At 39.1% G+C, this 22912-nt stretch overlaps 1 protein-coding gene across 1 annotated transcript in view; it reads left to right on the top strand.

Moving 5' to 3' along the window:
• The window catches only part of LOC122796791 (dynein axonemal heavy chain 5-like), a 2204633-nt gene that overhangs the window by 1393772 nt on the left and 787949 nt on the right, over positions 1-22912 (top strand). Inside the window, exon 52 of the mRNA XM_044065521.1 lies at positions 6063-6392. Within this exon, the coding sequence (XP_043921456.1) occupies positions 6063-6392 (330 nt within the window). The remainder of the gene's footprint in view (positions 1-6062; positions 6393-22912) is intronic.

The raw sequence follows: 22912 nt of genomic DNA, 5'->3' as shown, positions 1-22912 counted from the left end.
ACCACAGAGAAACTTAAACTTAAGGAACAGCACAAGGACAGACAATAGGTAATTCAATATATCAACAGCAGTGTACCTTAAACATCTTATAAAAATGTGATTATTCAGCTAAGTGCCTTGCTTTGTGGAAATTAGCTAAGAACCACCCCACTGGCAGAATTTATATAGGCAGTAAAAACAAGGTAAACTCATTAATACACCCTCTGGTCAATAATATGACTACATACAGCAATCTCTAGTGTCTTTCCCAGACCAATATAGACTAGACTACAACCCACTGTCACTATATGCAAAATCCTCAGAACTGTTGAAGTAAAATCACATAAAAGAGCTTGCTAAAGTTTAAAAATACACAACTTTATCCAAAAACTAGCTAGACAATGATTTCAGAGGAAGTACATCAGTGAAATGGAAATTCAGAGGCAAGAAGCACTTTTTTAAAAATAAGCACAAGGAAAGGCAAATAAATAATTCAAGATATTGACAGCAGTGTAGAAAAGGAGGAGCTTGCGAATCTCAGGTTACAGTAAGGGTGTGCAGGTTAAAAATCACAAAATGCTTGTAGCTTTTCCAGGCCTTGAGAAAACAAAACAGAACAGGTAAAACAGAAAGAAGCTCTATTAGTATAAACAACTACACAGACACAAACAGAGATTACAAAGATACAAAAAATAAATTACTTTCCTTGCTTCTTTGTTTCAAATCACCAGCAGGGAGTCACCAACAGTGCTTGTAGTTTTTGCAGGCCTTGAGTCTTATCAGATAAGATAAGTCCATATATATACTCTGTGTATTTGAGTATAACTCTGGAAACAAACTAACCAATGAGAAAAAAAAAAAAACAAGAAATGTGCAGCTTGGGTAATTTAAATGCCTGTGACATAGAACAAAAACACCAGGCCAAACAGATTTCTCAGAACAGAAAACAAAATGGATGCTTTGCCAGAGATGGCCTGCACCTGTCATCCCTGAGATTCCAGATATGGGCTAAGGCTCTTGCTGCCCCTATAGTGCCTTTTTTTATTCAAGGTTCAAATGAGAAATGCACCACCATAACAGGAACAAGTAAGCAAAAACTGAGAGTAATGCTATTCAATGCTAGAAGTCTAAATCTCAAAATGCACTCCCTCGAGGCACTCCTTAAAATGGAGAACATTGATATCTGTGCAGTGACTGAGACCTGGTTCAAGGCTCCAGAGAGCACCCCTGCATTGCCAGGCTATAACCCATACCACACTTTTCGGGCACCTAACCTGGACCGGAATACCAAAGGCGGAGGTGTGTCCATATTCATTAAGGATATCCACAACTCCAGGCTAGTTGCTCAGCATAATGCATCCAAGGTTATCCAAGTGCAACTAACTCTGGACAAAACTGCAATCCAAATTGTAGCTTGCTACAGATCCCTGACCATGACCCAGGATTCTCACTCCTCTTTTCTTGATATACTGGAAAATATTAGGGTTCAACCAAACACCCTAATAATGGGCGATTTTAAGTACCCCACCATTAACTGGGAAAACTACTCATGTACCAACTCCTTCACTCAACGCTTTCTGGAATTCATAAATTCCAATGCCCTGGATCAACTTATCCACACCCCCACCAGGGGCAACAATATCCTAGAACTAGTCATTAGCAAAACGAGTGACCGGTGTTCCACACCTAAAGTCAACTCCTCGTTGGTCATATCCGGCCATAAGCTAATTACCCTAGATATCCACATCCTGGCCCCATCCCCCATTAAGGAAATCACTGTAAAAAAATTCTCCAAAGGCAACTTCATGCTTCTTAAGACAGAAGTGGCAAACTTCATGACACCCATGCAGATGGACAATACAGTTACGACTGCTGAATCCTGCACAGATGCACGCTATAAGCATTTACACGAGTGCATGGATTGTGCTATTCCAAACAGAACCAAGATGCTATCCCCCAAAAAAAGGATGCCAATCTGGTGGCCCTCTGCCATAAACAAACTCTACAACAGAAGGAAGAAACTGTTGCAAAAGAGAGTAAAATCCTATGAGTGGAGGAGTTCCCTGGTCAGCCTCAGTAAGAAGCTGAGATCCCTTATAAGATCCTCCAAAGCTAGCTATGAAAACAAAATCACCACTGATTCTACGGACAACCACAAAACATTCTATAGCTATGTCAAGAATCTCAATGGCAGCACCCAGATCTGCTCTAAGCTACAGAACATAGGCACGAAAATTACAGAACCAACTGATATTGCCAACATCTTGGCAGATAGGCTCAGTACTAACTTTACCCCCCTCTCACCCCCTAAAGGGCCCATAACAATGCAGGAAGAATGCAGAGTCCCTGTAATCACAACTACGCAGGTAAAAGCTGCACTCTCTAAAGCCAAAAACACAGCATCCATGGGACCAGACAACATCCCAGGCTGCATTTTACATGAACTTCAGAATGAACTGGCTCCCTACCTAAGCACCATGTTCAGTCATAGTCCCACATCAAGCTTTGTGCCCACTGAATGGCGCACAGCAACAGTTATCCCACTACACAAAGGGGGAACCACCACTGATCCCAGAAACTATCACCCTATTAGCCTGACAAGCCTGGTCTGTAAGGCCATGGAACGTATCATCATGGAACTCATAAACAAAGACATTGGTAACCTCCAAACTCTGGACCCACCCAGTTCGGGTTTGTGAAAGTCAAATCATGCTTCCTGAACCTGATCGACTTCTTTGAGGCAGTCACCAAAGCTGTGGACGAGGGTAAGGTGGTTCACACAGCCTATCTTGACCTCGCCAAGGCTTTCAACACCATCCCTCATTCTGGAATTATAGCTAAACTCACTAAACTGGGTATAAATCCCTACATCACAAGATGGGTTGCCAATTGGCTCACTGACAGAACCCACACTGTAAAAGTTGCAGACTCCAAATCTGACTTCAAACCAGTGACAAGTGGAATACCACAGGGTTCAGTCCTGGGATCTCTACTGTTTGGTATCTACTTCTCTGAAGTACAGCCTAACACAGAAGGCCTTTGGCTAATGAAGTTCACAGATGACTGCAAACTAGGAGCCATAGTTGAGTCCCCAAATGATGTGGACATCCTACAGAAGTGCCTCACTGAGACAGATGTCTGGTGTCAGAGCCATGGCCTCAAGCTCAGTGCCAAAAAGTGCATTGTCATCCCCTTTGGTAAAAACTCTATACCCATGAACTACCATATAGGCAGCAGTCTACTTAATGTTGAATGTGTCATAAGAGACCTGGGGACCCAGGTGGACATTAATCTCTCCTTTGATAATCACATCACCACAGTAGTCAGGAAATCCTTCTACGTGGCACACCTCATCACAAAAGGGTTTTCATCTAGGAAAAAAGAGGTCATTGTCCCCCTCTACTCGACAATCATTAGACCCATTATAGAGTACAATACCCCTTTTGGAATGTACCTCACAAGACATCTGCAGCAGCTGGAAAGGCCACAGAAGTACCTCACAAAGAGGATTACTGTCCTAAACAGATGCTCTACACTGACCATCTCAAAAAACTCCAGCTTTACTCTGTAGCATATTACCTACTCCGAGGTGATCTCTGCCTAACATATAAAGCTATGTCTAACCCAGAGCTGGTGGACATGCTGCACCTAATAAAATCCCAATCCCTCCAAGCTACATGCTCTAGGAACCTAAACCTTGTCACCACAATAAACAGGACATGCTGGCGGGATAGATTCCAGTCTCAGAGACTTCCCATACTCTGGAGCAAGCTACCCATCTATCTCAAGCAAAGTTCCTCATTAGCACTCTTCAAGACAAATCTTGATAAGTGGATGGGAAATAGGAAATACACCCCGGGGATCACTTCTGTGGCTCTGCTCGACAGGAGCCCAGGAAAATAACTTTCTTGGGTGGTGTAAGCAAGGCAAACTTGTTGGCTAGGCTTACTTAGGCCCTTGGGCCGATAGACTAGTACCTACCTATGAACCTATGGAAGAGGTAAAACAAAAAGCAGCTTTGTCAGTTTAAGAAACTACATGGACATAACAAGAGATCATTTCTTTACTTTTTTTTTTTCAAATCACCAGCAGGGAGTCATCTATAGTGCTTGTAACTTTTGCAGGACTTGAATCTTATTAGTTAAGACCAAACACCAAACACTCTTTAAATGTGGTTCAAATGTTCCATTTCTCACACAGATTAATATATTGCATAAATCATCACAATAGTCCTTGGTTGGAATTAAACCCTGAATTTGCACAAAACAAATTTTATATTTATCGTCTACACTACTTTTGGCAGAAGAGATCCCTTCTTTGATCTTAATTTGGGAAAGTAAAGGCACTGTCCATTTAACCTTGAATACCACTTATTATATTTGAGTATCTTGGTTGAAGATCCAACACATAGCCCAATTGACTAAGGTTTTATATATCCTTACAAAATGAAGTTCACAGGAAAATTGCATCTTGCAAAAGGTTAGTCTGATAACAGAAATATTTGCAGCTACAGACTGTCTTATTGACTATTCATTTCTTCTCCTAGTAACCAGAGATGAAAGCTATAGGAACACCACACCATTTGTAGTTGTATGGAATTTCTCTCTATCTCATATTTCATAGTGTACCTCAGGAACAAAATAATGTTTTCTAGTTAACCCCCTCTTTTAACAGCTCACATTCTAATTATGCACTGTATTAGTAATAGGGAATTTCTAATTAACTTTGTGAGATTAAAATATCATACTTAGATAACCTCTGACCTTCATCACATGTTTTTTCCTATAATATCCTTTCAGGTGGATAGTTTCAAATCCTGTGCATAGTGGTTGGGTTTAAACTTGCATTTAATTAAAAAGACATTCAAATAATATTTAAGAGTTTATTTGGGGAACAATTTAAGGATTTTCTTCATCCAGTTCTAGAGTCACTGTCATCACATCTATATCATTACATGGTAAACATGGTATCTGGGAAATCTACCATCTATGTGGACATTTTTTTTTCTTTAAGGTGTGTCAGGAATAGGTACATTTGTTATACTAGACTACATGGCTGTGATTGGATGGATTCACACAGTGCCCTAAATTAAAATGGCATATTACTTAATCTGCTGAACAATGGACTCTAAAGATCGTTATGGTTCTGCTGATGTCCCACCGTAAAGTGCATGGAATCTTTAGTACAAAGAAACAATACCAAATGAGCTGCAACACTTTGTCCGACTTATTTTGCTAACATTTTAGCATATTAAAGAAACGTGGCATTAATCTTTGCAGATCAGTGGCCGTAGAGGTATTTTCAAAGATAATACTTTGCATTCCATTCATTACATTACTCCATACACTTGATAGTGCAAGTAAGTCACCTCTCATCAATAGTGATGCATTTCAAGTATTTGTGTATCTTCATGCAGCATCATTAGGCAACTGGCTACAATACACCTACATTCAGTTTAAAGCACCAACTCAATTGTCACCTGTTAAGCAGATCTGCACTGATAAACATGGAACTTTAGTAGTCTACAGTATATAGGGCTGTAGTAGTTACCTTCTTCAAAACATAGTGTTCATTTCCTTCAGTTTGTTTGACATTAATGATGCAATTACTTTATGCACTGTAATATTCTTTCTTTGTTAATAATTGTTTCTTGTAAATACTCATGGGGCTTGAGAAGAAAAAATGACTATTGCATACTTGTTTCATGTCAAAGACAGGGTTTCCACCACTACCTTGTTAAAGTAAAAGACAGCTGCATTTGTAGTTTGGATGCATCTCTGTAAACAGGCAGTTGATGCATACTGTATCAGAATTCAATTTTATATTTTTTCTTTCTTTATTATGATTTGTACCTATTTACCCTATATAGGTTACATGAAGTATTAATGTTGATTTTTGTTTCATTCTAAAACTCAGTATTTTATCAGTAGTTCCCAGACTTAATTAATACTACAGTTCCATATCTAAACACCAAGAAATGTATGCTTTTCATTGTCTGAGCCACTAATGATACCTAATGAATTTGTAGATGCATGACATGATAATAATTGGTGCTAAATGTGTTTTCTTAATGTTTTTAACAGATAACTAATGAAATCGTCCGACAGCTAATGGAACAAAGGGGGTTTTATAACTTGGAGAAACCTGGAGAGTTCACAAACATTGTAGATATACAGTTTGTTGCAGCAATGATCCATCCTGGTGGAGGTCGAAATGACATTCCTCAACGTCTGAAAAGACAATTTGCAATTTATAACTGCACACTTCCCTCGAATACATCTATTGATAAAATATTTAGGACAATTGCTGAAGGTTACTTCTGTACACAAAGAGGATTTCCTGAAGATGTTTGCAAACTAGCATCTGCAATAGTGTCTACAACAAGAAAATTGTGGCAAGCGACTAAAATTAAGGTAATGTGCTGAGAATGAGTACATGTAGTAAACTATGTACAATGCTTGCATTGTCTGTGTTTTTGAATTATTTTTTGCTTTACATGTAGTATTTAGCTGTTATGTGAAGAACATTTGTGAAGCATGTGCATTTCTTTAATGCAGTCATTTATGTTCCAGTGACTGTTCGCTACCATGTAGTTTTTAAGTGCAAAACAGCAAAGCACAAAAAGTCAAAGTACCTGTTCATTACTGTGTTGTTGTCACTATCTGAGGTGGGTAGGTTTTAACACTGGGAGGTCCAAGCACATGACCAGCAATTCGTCCAGCTATGAATCTGACTCCATTGAGGTTTGATCTAGAACTTGCTCAGTTTGCCAGTTCTATTGTTACTGGTTTGAAGCGTGTCTTGCTTTTAGTCTTTAAAGACTTCTTTTTAATTTCTGATTTTTCTTAAAATCTATTTGCATCATTTGAATGTATTTTGATTGACTAATCCATGAATGCAAACTTAATTACATTCTGTCAAGTCCATAGATATTAGATTCTTGAACCTTCAGATTAAACAGATTAAGTTTATTGCTATACTTTTTTCTGTACTGAATAGACTACATTGTTGTTATTCCAGGAAATAGATTATTTTTATCATCTTTAATCCTGAGAACATTGTTATAAATATCAGCTTTTTGTCACTTCAATTTACCCACATCCTTCTCTTCTGATACTACGTAAAAGTGGTAGCATTCATACCAGAAGAAAGTACTCATGTCTATCACTGGGCTTAAATTACACCAACATCAAGACATCTACGCTAAGATGCTCCAGGCCTCCCTGGAGAGGGGGGTAGGGGAGCAGAAAAAGCACATCCCTCTGGGGAAGCTCCCTTATCAGAAACACCAGGTAATTCAACCCACTTCCAGCTACCAGTCAATGGGGATACACATGTATTCTATGCCCTGCAGCTTTGGGCCAGCATCAACACCTAAAAAGGATCTGGAGTATGAGGAACCTCAAGAGGTAACCCTGCAGTGAGGAGATGCTCCTGCCAAAAAAAATCTGAAAGAGACAACAGTAACGATCCCTACAGGAATGAACCACCCTTCTAGCCCCATGCAAAAGCAAGCAGTACTGGGCCCTGAACGTCCCCATATGGAAAGGGGCATACTTGATCTGAGAAGTGGATGATAACACATGTTCTATTGCTGAAAGCAGAAATTGGACCTTCCACTACCACCTGTGAAACAGTTAGGCCTGGGTCTTGGCCCCACACTTCTATCATATCACAAAATAGAAATAGATGGGGGAGGCAGAAAATGAATGGGGTAATTAGCAGCCAAGTGTGTTTCACCATATTTTTCATGATCATCAAAGAATGACTTTTTCAGCTGGCGTGACCTCCAGGCAGTCATCTCCTCCTTAAGGTAAACCAGACTAATTACGGGTTCTGTAATGGTGCCAAAACAACAAACAACAGAGAGTCTGCCATTACCAGAGAGGAATGACCTAAATGAGGCTGTTTGGACTTTTTCCTAAGGTGATGATGGACATCTTTTTTTCTATTAGGAAAAATATGAGACTAAAATTAGAAGGAACATTCACTTCTGCGTGAAGGAGACCTGCTTCTCTCAAGGAGGTCATCCTCTTGAGCCTGAAAGGCCTAGCCAAACCACACTGTCTCACTGAAGGGAGTATACAGCATATAACAAATGAGCCAGTTCGCAAAGGAGGAAGACTTCACCTGTACTATTCTACCATACCTCTCAATATCTTTGCTGAAGAGTTCTAGACAAAGATAAAAATAATGGAGGAATAAAGGCTTAACAAAGGTACAGTTTTTAAATATTACTCCAGTTCACTTTAAAAAGTTAATAGAACAGCAGGTTTTTCAACAACACATTTTATGAGCAATGAGAAGTATGAAACTCTAATGACTGGCATTATTGAGTGACTGTAATTAGTGATTTACTAGAGAATCAAACTTTTTTATGAGGGATGAGTTAAAATTATGATGTAAAATAAAGGAAAATCTGCATAATCAGTTATAGTCAAGATGTAATGTCTTCTACCTAGGCACACACCAGAGCATTCGATCCTAGCCATAGCAATCGCAGTCAATGAAACAGATGGCCACCTTTGAGTTCACCTAAATGGCTCTTGACAAGGACTGATGGAGAACCTCTCTGAGCACAGAATCCTGGATGTCCTGAACATTATTCCTGCTGATTCCACAAGGAGTAACTTGTACCTCGACAGATGAGATGCATAACTGAGGGTCCTAAGTCTCAAGATGACAGAGGAATGCACCTTCATGGCATACTTGCCAAGGTTCTAGACTCTTTGGCACATGGTACTGGAAAAACTGTATGTTGACCTTCATAAAACCATGAACCCTTCAAGACCCCACAGGAGTTTGCTTTGGAATAACTGGGTAATAAATCATTCAGTTTGGCATGAAGCCTGTACTGGGAATTAACATTCTCAGGTGCAAATGTGACAAAGAAATGTGCTTCCAGGCTTCCAAGATAGCATTCCTAAAAGCCAGCTGCAAGGGTGATGACCAGAGAACCCACAGAATTCATATCCAGGGAGGATCTGGGGGGGGGGGGTGAAGGACAAAAACTAGCAAGATATTGTGAACTACAACAGTTCCCCAAAAGATGCCATATGAAGATGGGTTCAAGGGAAGTACAAACAAACAAACAAACAAACAAACAAACAAACAAACAAACAAACAAACAAACAAACAAACAAGAAACTCATCCTTCTCAATGGCAAGGACCTCACCAGTGATAAACCCCCATTAGGATCTCATGAGGAATGGAGTCCCATGTTTCTCCAGTAATAGCAAGCAAGGAGTCATGGTTAAGTTCACATAAGAATCAGCACGCCATCAGAATATGCTGAGTGAGGGCAAGACCAGGCCCTGCTTGCAACCACATCCATATCAAAAGCAACACATGGAAGGGAGAAATTGCTTTGCACATATCAGTGACATCATACAAGGTCCCTAGAAGTTTAGTCCCAGATCTTATTTGCAAATTCCTGCCTATAATCAAACAGATACCTGATTTCTGGTGCCAGAGCCTCAGACCGTAACACTGGCTCACTAAATGGCTCCTTCTTAACAAGCACTGATAAACTCTTTTAGGACTAGGAGGAGTCATCAGACAACAAACCTCAATTTAGATCCCCCCTCCCCCATCTTCAGTCTGATGGCTTAAGAGACCAGTCCTGGACAAGAGGCTGTGCTTATCCAAACCTAATCCACTTAGTCAGAGATAGGTGGCACAAACATCTGAGGATGTTTTCCCCCAAAGATTGAGCGTTATAAGCACACATCTGTTACATATGTGTAAACTGTGTTCTTTTATTCATTAATTAAATGGGCAAATATAATGTATTCATGTTTGTTTTAAAAGTGCATGTTCTGTTTGCTTGGAATGCTAAAGCATAGAATGCTGACATAGATTGCTGAAATGGAACTATTCTGGTGGACAGGAGAGAAAGGTCACCTGTGAGTTCTGCATTCTTTGCTGACTGTGCTGACATCACTTTTCAACACTTCACTTTTATATTCATCGGTCATAGAAATGAGGTAGAGTAGTATTCCACTGAAGATGACTAATTCAGCTAATTTAAATCCACTAGACCTTATGAGTAAAAAAAAAAGTTTCAACTAAAAGCAGTGTTTCTTCAGAGACCTCTGCAGTCAGAGATATTACCAGTTTGTGCTTTCTGATGGTTTCAGAATTTGTTAATCATGTTAGGGGACTGCAGGGGACAAATTTCTCCTCAGACAAGTGAGGGGAGATTTTTTTTCTTTTTCTCTTTCTCAACTTCTTCTTGGTCTTTCAGCTTTTCCCAGTTAGGGGTCACCACAGCAGAACTCTGGTCCGCTAATGATTGGCAGTGGATTTTTACGGTGCCGAGTTGCCAGCCCGACACCCAACCTTCAAAGAAGGCACACCCATTCACGCACGCACCTACCTGCGTGTCTTTCAAGCATTACTCAACTGCTGGGAAGACATGCAGACTCCACACAGAAGGCGCTCGAGCCAAGAATCGAACAAGAGAACCTCTTGCTGTGAGGTGACAATGCTAACCGCTGCACCACCATGGCCTTACTGATAGTACTAATTTTCAGAAATGCCGGAAGATGCTTAAGGCTGGAGGGAGGAGGTCCAGAGGGGCATTTCGTTACCTGAAAAGGGCATTTTTCACTTCTTTCTTCTCCTGTTAATTGTGATAAAAGATGACACATATGATATGTGTTGAATAGCTGCATATATGACCAACTGTTGTTGCATTAAAAATAATTCCACATAAAGTTCTTAGTAAAATTAAAAATGAAACTACTGTCTCTCATCACCCAATTCCAAGTGTGAATGGGACAAGTACTTTCACCTGAATGCCTGGCCTTTGAGTATACCATTCACAAAGACTGCCTGTGTGCTAAAACCCTGAATGAGTAAATGAAAGGAAGACATAAGTTTTAATAGGTAACGATAAACTGTGGTGTCTGTGTGTTATGTGGGTGTTGCAACACTTAAACTACATACTAATAAACAATTGAAATTGCTGTATGGCATGGACTCTATGGTTTCAGTCTGTTTCTGGTCATAGTCCAGACAGCCTAATGTGCAATTTGTATTGTGAAAGTATGATATAGTGAAGACAGGCTGGTAATTTCAAAAATCAGAATAAATATTATACAATGAGCTGTCAGCACTACAGTCAGAAATTAACTAACCAGAATCCATGCTTCTCTTTCCTCCGGTATGTCCTAAAGTGTTGGGGACAATAAATATTGGTTTCTGAGTGTGATTAAAAGAACACACATACATAGGCACAACCACAGACTTTGCTACTTAAATCAGTATTATGAGTTTTCAGACCAACTGTAGAAAATAATATTGAAACAAAATGCAAATTTGCATGTAATCATATTAGCTTGTATAAAAGTATAATTGTGTAGGTAAATTTACTATAACAATATATGTTTAAATGATCCTTCCTACAGTAGCGTAAGCTATGCATTATATCCTGCAAAGCTTCAGGGCATATTCTACTCATCCAATCCATTAGCTTGAGCTGAGCTGGCTAAAAAGATAGGTTTGGGCACCAAGACCATCAGAGCTTTCGTGCCAACTGAGAGAGGGAGGCTGAGCCCTGAGGAGACATTGCTATGATAAAAATAAAAATAAAAAAAATGTCTACACACTGGAATAAAAAACACACCAAACAACAATATGGGGGGGGGGGTATGGAGGGAGTGGGAACATCTACTGCCATGGTAAATTTATTTACACAACTGTACTATGCTTTTCATATTGGTCATTGCTGTGATAGCCTAAACTATATGAGTAGAGTACTATAGCTTACAACAACTGGGAGGTAGAAGAAAAAAGGTCCTGGAGCCACTGGAGAATGGTCCAAGCAGAATTTGACCTAGACCTGGAGAAGGAATCTGTCTTGTTGTGCTTTGTAAAAGCATGTACAGTGGACCAGGTGGCTGCTTCTAGAAATCTTCTATAATTCATCCCTTCCCCAAAAGCAATAGATGAAACTAAGGCATGATCGAATATGGCTTGGCCCTGCCTGGAATACTTTTTTGGTGGTGGAAATAGCAAAAGGTAATAGCGCGAGATATGCATTTGGAATTAGTCTGCTTTGACACAGGTTGTCTCTTCTCCTTAACTTAACAAGGAATGAACAACTGAGCAGAAGTTCTGAAAAATTTTGTAATGTCAAGATAATGCCTGAATTGTCTGTGGATATCCAAGGAACAAAGTATCCATTCTCCTTCATGTTGGGGCTCAGGGAATAACAGGGAAATGGATAGTTTGGCTTTAAGTAGGTTTGAATGCTACTTTAAGCTTAACAGAAAGATTAGTTCTCAAGGAAACCCTGTCCTGTGGAAAATGAAATAAGGTTGACCTATGATAAAAGCTTACAACTCAGATATTTTTCTTGCAGAAGTCAGAGAAAAGAGTAAACCTCTTTTCCCGTTTTGAGAACCTCAAGTCAGCCAGATGAGCTGGTTCAAAAGGAGCAAGTGTTAGCTTCTCAAACACAAAATGAATGTCCCAAGCAAAGCTATTGGTTTTCTTGAACATCTCGTATGTAAACCCCCCTTTAAAATATGCTGATATGGGAATGCCTTGAAAAAGGGGGATCCATAGGCAGACATGCTTTAATGGCAAACAAATAAACCCTGGCAGAGGAGTAAGACAGGCAAATAGAAAAGCAACTCATGCAAATACTGTAAAACAAGTGAAAGACTACTCTAAATAGCTTCAGGTTATGTTTTTGGCACCAACTAGAAAACCTTTTCCATGTGCTAATGTTTGATTTTCTAGTACAAAGCTTTCCTGCTCTCATTAGCACTTCCTACACATCCTCAGTAAACAAGTGTCTAAAAAGCTAAGACCCTAAGATCCAGGCAGTCAGTTAAAATTGTTTGTGGTTGGGGTGTATAAAATGTCCCTGTTTTTTTTTAAACAAAAAACATCTTTATTCACTTTTTTTTCTTTTTGCGTGTTTTATTTGTCTTCTTGGGCCTTATCCCCCAGGGCCTCTGCTGAAAGTGGGCTGCTGGCCCAGTGGGACTATCCTGGTAAACAAATGTAAAATAAAAAAATAAAAATAAATTATCACTTTGCCATAGGCAATCTATCCGGTCAGTGCCAAACGTTAAAAAGTTCATTCAATTCCTGCCTTCCTTAAACCTCATTCCTACTTCAAAACATTATTCTCCATATGTTGTTCTTACCAGTTCCATTTTTTCCATGAAATTTGTTCCTACCCTTTTCTAAAGCTTCCACTTCCAGTTGTTTAATCTCTTTAACTATATTCAGTACTTCTAGTACACCTGGTTTAGACTTTGATTTTCACTTTCTAGTAAATGCTTTTTTGACAGCTACCATAATCAGTCTCAAAAAGAACTTTATGTCTAGGCAATTCCGAGTCTGTATCACAGCTCAGAAAAATAATTTCCCTAGTTACACCAATCTGCTCACCCAGCATCTCTGACAGAGCAGTCTGCAGGCGAATCTTTAAAGTCTGCCAATTAATTACAATCCAAAAAAATATTTACCCAATTACCTCTTTCATCTCTGCTCTTGTGTGATTAGATCCAGTCTGTGAAGAAACCTGTGGTAATTGCCCCTGGCCAGTTCCAAAAGAAGGGATAGACACTGTTGCCTTGGCCAGAAAGGAGTCACCACAATGATCTTGGGGGATTCCTTCTGAATCTTCAGAATTACCTTGAATATCAGAAAGGATAGAAAAGCATACAGCAATATTCCTGTCCAAGGAAAGGAAAAGGCATCTGTCTTCCAGATCTTCTTACATGACGTCTTGGAGCAGAATTGCCAGCTGATTTTTTCATTGGGAAGGCAAAAAGGCCTACTTGAAGAACTCTCCATGGATGGATCAGATCGTAGAAGACCCCCGATCTAGTTTCCATTCATGAAGGTCTGCCTTTCTCCTGCCCAGATTGTCTGCCACACAATTTTACTCGGACAGAATGTAGGAAGTAGGAAGTAGAGTGAGACTGCTGTAAAGCTACATCCCATGATTATATGTCTAGTCTGCAAAGGGGGGTAAGACCTGGTTCTTCCTCATTTTTTTATGTACCACATCACTGTGGTATCACCCATAACAACTTGAAGTGGTCCTGGGGACCAAAGGTGATTTTGAGAGCTGAGTGCCTTGATAAGAGCAGATTTCTCCTTTACATTTATGTGTTTGTGTCTGTCGTTGTTGTCCCAGATACCGTGCACTTTTATCCCCCTGGCCAATACAAGGTAACTGTGGTGACTGACTGTTTTGGAGCAGGAGAGAATAGGGAGAGACCTTGATTCAAGGTACTTGATGTCTTCACCAAGTGATTTCTCTTCTCACACATCCCAGAATCTGAAAAGATAACAGGTGTTGGTGCTGGGACCAAAGAGACTTCAGATACCATTGTATCTTTCTCATGTGGAGTCTTGTCAGAGGAATCATGAGAATCATAGATGCCATGAGACTCAGAATCCTGAGGTGTTCACTCCCTTGCCCATTAGGGGACTCCAACAGATGCAGAAGACATTGCTAACCCCCAGTCTGTAGTGGCTGTATGTGTAACTCCAGAGGGATCAGGGAAAAACCCTGGAATAGATCTAAATGTAGATATATTTTTTCCTGTGGAAGAAAAGCTTTTTGTATTGAGGTTCTCTTGGAATCCCAGCCTGCATATGAGATCTCTCATCAAAGTGAGGGATTCCTGACACTTTGAAAAGAGTCTGTATAGATTAGCAAAATATGTAAATATGAAAAAAGGTGGATACCACGTAACCTGCAATCTGCTATAACTGGCTAGACACATTGTGAACACTCTTGGGGCAGTGGATAGCCCAGTGGGTAAGGCAGAGAATGGATAATGTGATCCAGATACATAAAGCCTTAAGAAACATCTGAAGCCTTAATTGATAGGAATGCAATGATAAGCATATTTTAAATCTAAGGTTACCAAAAAATCTCAAATGGGGAAGAAGGGGTAAGAGATTGTGTTGTGCAAGGATCTTGAACCTGGGCAGTATCACAAACTGGTTTAAGAAAAAGGTCCATAATTGATCTCCAGGCATTTTCTTTTTTTGGCATCAGAAACATTCTTGGATGAAAACATATTTCCCACTAGGATAAAGGAATAATTTCTATTACCCCCTGCTGATAAAGCATGTGTTGTAAGACAGGAGGGAACATAGAGTTTGGTCTGGAGATGTGGAATAATTCTCTGCAATGGAGGGATCTCTTCCCACGGAGTCAGTCTGAGAACCCATCAGGGCAGGCCTTAACCGAAATGATGCCCTAGACAAAGTAGTGCTCTGGTGCCCCTTAAGCCCCACCCACACCATACTCATGAAACCCCCCGTATTTGAGTCACACCTACAGGGTCACTTCACAAGAAAGCCACTCCAGTCATTTCCTTAAATTATTTAAATGCATAGGAAGAAAAAGATACCTTGTAATGTAAACTGCAACTACCTTTGCGTACATATTTTCTACCTTAAATACCAGAGCTAGATCATGGTAAAATAGGGCCCTAGACAGGGTAATATACTGCCTCCCAAGAGCAGCCCCTCCTGCAGCAACCCCCTATAACCCCAGCATCAGCCCCTTCCTCAGCCATTCCAGTGTTCCATTATTTGGTTATTTCTCACCAGTTACGATGCATACTCATCTCTTATTTGCTTCTACAATGATTACAGATATTGAAATAAAATAGCACAAACACAGATAGCCATTTGCTAAACAAACAATACAGTCTTGCAATGAAAACAAACTTAGCATGAACAGTAAATTTCTCTGCCTTTGAAACTCACATTCATTGAAATAGGTTCATAGGTTCATAGGTAAGTACTAGGCTATCTGCCCATGGGCATTTATAAGCCTAGCCACAGAGTGATGGCTTTCACCTCCCCATTAGATTAGTAACCTGGGCCTCTGTCAACAGGGCTTCTGAAGTGATCCCAGGGTAGAACTTACGATTACCCATCCACTCATCAAGATTTCTCTTGAAGAGGGTCATAGAGGAGCTCTGTCGAATATGGATTGGGATTCTATTCCAAAGTGAGGGGGAGTCTCTGGGAAAGGAATCTATCCCTCCAACATGTCCTGTTTATTGTTGTACATAGGTTCAAGTCGCTAGAACGAGTGGTTCTGAGGGATCTCGTTTTTTTGAGGTGAAGTATGTCCATTAGTTCAGGGTTTGACATGGCCCTATAGGTCAGGCATAGGTCACCTCTGAGCAGACGGTAAGCGACTGAGAAGAGCTGGAGCTTTTTTAGTCGTGCTTCATAGGGTAATTGTTTAAGGCCCTTAATCCCCTTAGTGAGGTACTTCTGTGGTCTTTCTAGTTGTTGCAGGAGTCTAGTGAGGTACATCCCAAATTACAAAACTCACATTCATTGAAACCGCATGAAAACTCACATTCATAGAAAATGCATCTGGCCAGTGGATAATTACGTTTACATTTGGGCTGTTTTCAAAACAGACTCCTTGTACACATTTTTAGGGCCATGCATACATGTATTTGTTCTTTGATTCACCTTCCTGATTACATTGAATTATATTTCTTGTATAATACAGCACCACTTCTTAGAATGTATTTTAAATTTGTAGTTTTAAACATTCTTTTAATAAGCAATGAAACAAAATGTATGAACCAGTAACTAGCCATTTCAGAAAATTTCAACCATAAAAGGTCACTCAAAACTTCTGTTATTACAATCCACCAATATTACTCCATACACACAGTCTCTGCAGAAGTAAAATCATCTTAAACCCACATTAAAGAACTCTGTAACTAATGAAGAGGTTGCTACTAGCAAACAACTTTACATATCAATGGTTTATCTACAAATTCAGTGCCTGCTGCCCTTGAATAATTAATTGCCTATATTACATTAAAAAATTGGTAAGTTGGTAATATTGCAATAGGAAATGACTAACAAGTTCATAGTGACTAGGTATCTCATACAAAGGACATGCTCAGGAGTGTAGAACCCCTATCCCCCCTTATAATGCAGCAAATAAACAACAATCATATGGGCAATGCAATAGCAGCACTCCGTCTACATGGTGTGGGAGTAGAATCCACAGCCATCTTTACCAAAGACAATTATGCTACTAACACTGCTTTCAGATTGTACAACACAGTGTGCCATTTGATAAAAAACAACTAGTTGCACATTGAAAACATATACACTTGTTAGAGTGTGTTTTAAATTTGTAGTTTTGAACATTTTTCCAGTAAGCAATGAAACAAAATGTATGACCCAATAATGACAAAGCTGCCCATTTCAGAACATTTTAATCATAAAAGGCCCCTCAAACTTCTGTAATTACAACCCACCAGGATCAGTCAATAAGCACAATCTCTGCAGAAGTAAAATTAATCTGAATAATTCTACATTAAAGAGATTTGTAATTAATGAAGAGGCTGCTACTGGCAAACAACTTTACATTTCAGTGTTTCATCTACAAATTCAGTGCTTGCTACCCTTGAAGAATTAATTGCCTATGTTACATTAAAGACAAAATTGGTATGCTGGTCATATTGCAATAGAGAATGACTAAAAAACTGACAACAAGCTCATAGTTACTAGACAAATGAAGGCACACCAAGGAATCCAGAACCCTTACCCCCCCCTAAAATGCAACAAATAATTGACAACTAGGGCATTACATACCATGCCTCAACCTCTTAGCACAAGAAATCTGAACAAAGCCTAAAATAATGGGGGGGGGGGGCAAAGGCCCCCCAAACAGGGGCAGATTATAAATATTGTTCTTATAGACTTAGAAATTTGTTAGAATAACAGCAATTGTCCTAGCATGCATTTTTTGAAGGAAGTGAAGGCTGAAACTCAAATGTATGACATTTAGTTATTTGAATCCTCAGTGATTTGCCAGAAAACCACAACATTTATGAAGAATAGGCCAAAAATATGAGGCAAATGTATTTATTTGACATTTGTTGACCAGGATAGTCTGATTGAGCAGAAGCTCTTTTTCAGCGGAGGACTGGGGAGAAAAGCTCCACAGTAAAACAAACAATAAGCGTTAAACAATAAATAGGGTAAAGCATATAGTATACAATATAGCAATTAAAAAAATGTCTAAGTTGCTACCTTATACACTTAGAAATGAGTTCTAGTAAAGTCAGAAGAAGGGAAGAATTAGCAAGTTTTATAACAGTGTAAGTAAAGATAAGCTGCGACCAGGTGGAAGAAGTGAAAGCATTGATATAAGTGGGGATACCATGTAGAGTGCTATTCCTTATTATCTGGTGTTTAAGAGTTGAGAAGGGAGGAGATGGAGGGGTTAATAGGACTGTTGAGCAAAAATCTGGACAGTTGAGAGGTATGCATACCTTTTAACCTCTTAGTGCAAGAAATCTAGACATGATTTGGATACAATGGCTGAAAAAATAGGGATAGATTTTAAATATTGCACTTTTTAACTTAGAAAGTTGCTAGGACAACAGGATTTGTGTTAACATGCATTTCTGAAGGATATGAAGTCATAAAATCATTATTTAGGTGACTTCAGTTCTGTGATTTACCACAGAACTACAAATTTTCTGAAGACAGTTGAGAGATATGTTACACACACACACACACACACACACACACACACACACACACACACACACACACACACACACACACACAGCTACTCTCTCATGAAGCAATATGCACATACCTTCTCTTTCATAGAGCAACTACCAAGTAGTTTAAATTCCACACACTCCTACTCTCTCATACAACACACAGACACGCACCTTCTCTCTCATACACACACCTACTCTCTCACCCAATAACACATGCACTTTATCTCTCATGCAAACAGAATGAGTAATTTAAATTCCATACATATATATCCAAACACACACTTTCTTTCAGACACAGAAGCCAGATTTAAACTACACAGACACGCACATACACTTACCTTCTTTTTAAACCAATTGGCCACACGTGTACACATGGAATTAACCCCTCTTTGAAGTGCTAGTTTAATTTCTGCAACTCAGCTGTAGAATGTCTTTACATCCACGCTGGCATGCGTGCATGTGATACATGCATGTTCCTTCTTAAAGGAGAAGACTCCACTACCGTGGAGGGAAGATTTTTTTTTTGTTAATTGTTGAAACCTCCTGGCCAACCTGCAGGCATGAAAGTGGGAGGGTGCTTGCCCCTTCCCCTCGCCCTATGATTCTGGCGTCCTATGGTTTATTTATTTATTTTAATGAATTTACTTTTCTTATTATGAGTTTGCGTAATAAGAAAAGTAAATTAATTAAAATAAATAAATAAATAAACACAAATTGCATCCTTCACTAGGCCGGCCTGTATGGTGCCCTAGGTGGTCGCCTAGTTCGCCTGTGCCTAAGGCCAGCTGTGGAACTCATTTGTCTGAAGCAACCTGTTGCCAAAGAGAAAGGAATAGAGAATTTGAATTTCTGGAAAGGATAAGAGACTGCCAGGGTGGGAAATGGGACAAGGCCCCTTACATATTCATTCTGACCTTTTGACTGTTCTTTGTTCTGGGGGAGTTTCTGCTTTCTTTTAGGGTATCTCCCCGCCATTGTTTTTTAATGTCTGCTTACCAGCATATGGCTGTGACTGTTTGTTTTGTTTCTTGCCACAACTGGACAAGGGAGCAAAATAACCTTTGGACAATTTAGAGAGCGAGGGATAAAAAAAAAGTCTGAGAGATTCCCTGTATATCAGCTTAACCCTCTCATCACATTTTTGATAAATATTGTAGCAGTGGGACCAAAATCTCTATGCAAAGGTGCATTTAAAAGCTCATGTTTACATCCTCTATGAGGGTCTGAGAATGAAGCCAGGCAAACCCCCTCAGCACAGTCCCAGTGGCAACCTCATGGATGCAGTATCTACAGTCATAAACACAAGTTAAATGGCTAGTGACCTGAAAAATAAATGAACCAAACCACAGAAACCATATCTTTCCTCACAGGGAGGTACTGTAGATAAAACATTCCTTGTATTTTCACAGTCACAATAAACTTTAACATATGAGCCTGACAACTCAAAATTATAAAAATTTATGTTGCAGAAGCAAACACATTTCCCAAACTTAAAAGATTGTTTTACAATCCTTGTCAAAAGGGGAAGGATTAGAGTTAAAATGTCTGGCAACAGCTGAATTAACTAAAGCTATAGCTGTTGGGTCATGTTTGGGAATAATATATAATAACTTAAAAGACTTAGGAACTTTATAGATTCTATTTGCCTTTTTGGGGCCAGTAGGGTGATTATCAGGAAAACTGCAGGCAGTGACACACACATCCTCCAGAGCTGACAGAACTGAGAAACAGGTAAAGGTTCTGGTAATTCCTTCTGTAACAACTGATATGTTTCTCAGTCCCTCAGAAAATACTCAGTGTTCTTCCACTGAATACACTTGCACATTCTGGAAATAGTCTCGGAGAAAGAGCATCATTGATAGGGAGGTTCAGGTAACATGCTCTCCACTGAGTTTGAATCAGAATTCTGAGGGGTAACAATGAAGCTGTTCCATCACTTTCCTCTCTGGATTTAATTTCTTGAATCTCTTCAGGAAAAGAGGAATCACTTTTTCTTTTACCAGAAACCACCTGATAAAGAAGGTCAATAGCCTGTACAAGACCCTGAGCTGGACTTAATAAACTACTTCTGTGCAGTGAAACTGGAACAGAAGAAGCTATAAGTTTAGTTTTCTGTTTTTTTGACAGGAAAAATAAGGCAAACACAATTTTTAATGGCAGCAAATAGCTTCCTCATGGATGGGCACAACATCATGGTTAATCAGGGGCATTTTCCCTGCCTCTTCTTGTAATACCAAGAAAAGTGGTTCTCCCTTGCCCACTAAGGGGACCCCAAAAGCTGGACATTGTTAACCCCCAATGCATAGTGTTTGTATTTGGCACACACAGAGGGATCTAGGGAAAAAGGATAGTGGTCTGAGGAACCAGCTTGGCCGCAGCAGAGTCTCTCACCTGCATATGAGGCAAATTACCAGCCTGCTGTGGAGGCAGCACCTTTATTCAATCATCACTTATGACATAGGCAAAGATACATTTATATAAAAGAAAACAAACCATGTGAGTAATGTATAATAGCTAATAATTATTAGTAGTAATCTTTGAGATATAACAAGATATTTATTGACAATTATTATGGTCAAAACCACCACATCTCCCATTTACTGGTATATTATAATCATTTGAAGTTTCTGCTTCACAATAAAAAAGAGCTGGTTTGATAGGATTAATTTGCACAAAAATGCCTCCTGCTGCAATAAAATAGCTAAATTTGCCACTAATCTCCCTCGTAGGACCCACCATTGTCATAGCTTAAAGCAATTAAACTAGAATGAACTAAAGAACTACATAACATATTCACAGCTAACTACAGCACACAAATTCATTCATCATCCAGAAAACTGCCCTGCACTACAAAACTTATTACTGCCCTGTTGTCCAGCAAGGGACCTCCTTTCTAGTAGAAAATTCTAATTACTTACAAATAAATCAAATAATGTTACAGAAGACTCACTCTAGTTCCAATATGTTGCTAAACTCTGGAATAGCATCCCCACACAAATAAAGCTCTCCAACAAACTCAGTAGTTTTAAACCGCTGCTTAAACAACATCTAAACCAGTCCTGGTCCAGCATATGCTTATCAACAGCTTAAGACTTTGTGTTCACCGTACAATACTCCCCAAATGGATTCACTTCAGAATCTCGAAATTCCAAAACATCGAATTTCATAGGATCAAAACCATATGATCAATGTTTCAGAATATCGAATTTCCGAAATAAACCCAAAAAACAAAAAAAAAAAAAAAAACAATTTAAATGTTTCTGCACCCTCCACACCCCCGCTACTTTAAGATTCCAACTCCGAGATTGCACTACAGCGAGGAAAAGGGAAATCTCCTATTCCAGTATGTGTGCAGATCTCCGTTCCCAATGTCGGGATTCCGAAAGTTCGATCATATGGTCTCAGCCATATGAAATTCTATCTTTCAGGATTTCAATATTGTGAAGTGCCCCCCCCCCCCCCCCTCCAAATACATACTCTCAACCTGTCACTGGAATGACAAAACAATTTTTATACATAACTGTTGCCTGTGCAATCCACAAAGTTGCACGTGGGCTTTCTCTTTAGTAACTTCAACCTCTGTAAAATCTTAGAATGTATAAATGTATTGTTTGTTTATAAATGAAAATAGAAATGTAATTACTGTGTGTTTAACTGGAACTTTGTATAATGCAATGAAAGCAAATAGAGCTTTTCTCCCTGGGCCTCTGCTGAAAATGTATATTAGCCAGTTTGGTTTTCCCAGTAAACAAAGACAAATAAAATCAATCAATCAGTCAATAAATAAATGCATTTATTGAGTAATATTTGCTCATTTTTACATTGCCAGCTTTTCTTTTAACTTTAAAAAGGAATATTGCAATAAAATTAATAATTATTTTCCCTGAAAACTGTAAATACCTCTTGACCTCTTAGCAGAAGAAATCTGGTTAAAGCTTAAAATAATTATTGCTGAAATGTACTACTCACTAATAAAGTAGCGATAAGCAAAAGTATTAATGTAAAGAAAAATCAAACCGCTACTCCACAGCTGTTTCAAATATATTCCAAAGTTTAATTAAAAGATTTTTTAAAAGGATTTTTTTTAAATTGTTTCATAAATGCTTCAGAGCATTAAACCCACCAACAGTCAGCTCAAATTTCCTCTCATCAAAACGCCACTGCGTTCAAAACATAAGCAGGATTGTTCTTTATTTTCAACAAATTCAAAACTCCTTCAATGCTCCTATCAGTATTTAAGCACCTCCGCGGTATTAACCGCTTGTCTGAAACAGTGAATAAACAACGCTCGAACAAGATAAAACTCAAACTTCCATAGCTGTATAGGCTTTACAGCACCTTGCAGTACTCTAGATATCTTCACAGCATTAAATCACTTTGCAGG

Source organism: Protopterus annectens, chromosome 3.part0, assembly GCF_019279795.1.
Source record: "Protopterus annectens isolate FY-2018-M chromosome 3.part0, PAN1.0, whole genome shotgun sequence".
Classification (NCBI taxonomy): Eukaryota; Metazoa; Chordata; order Ceratodontiformes; family Protopteridae; genus Protopterus; species Protopterus annectens.
This window is presented reverse-complemented; position numbering and strand designations above follow the sequence as displayed.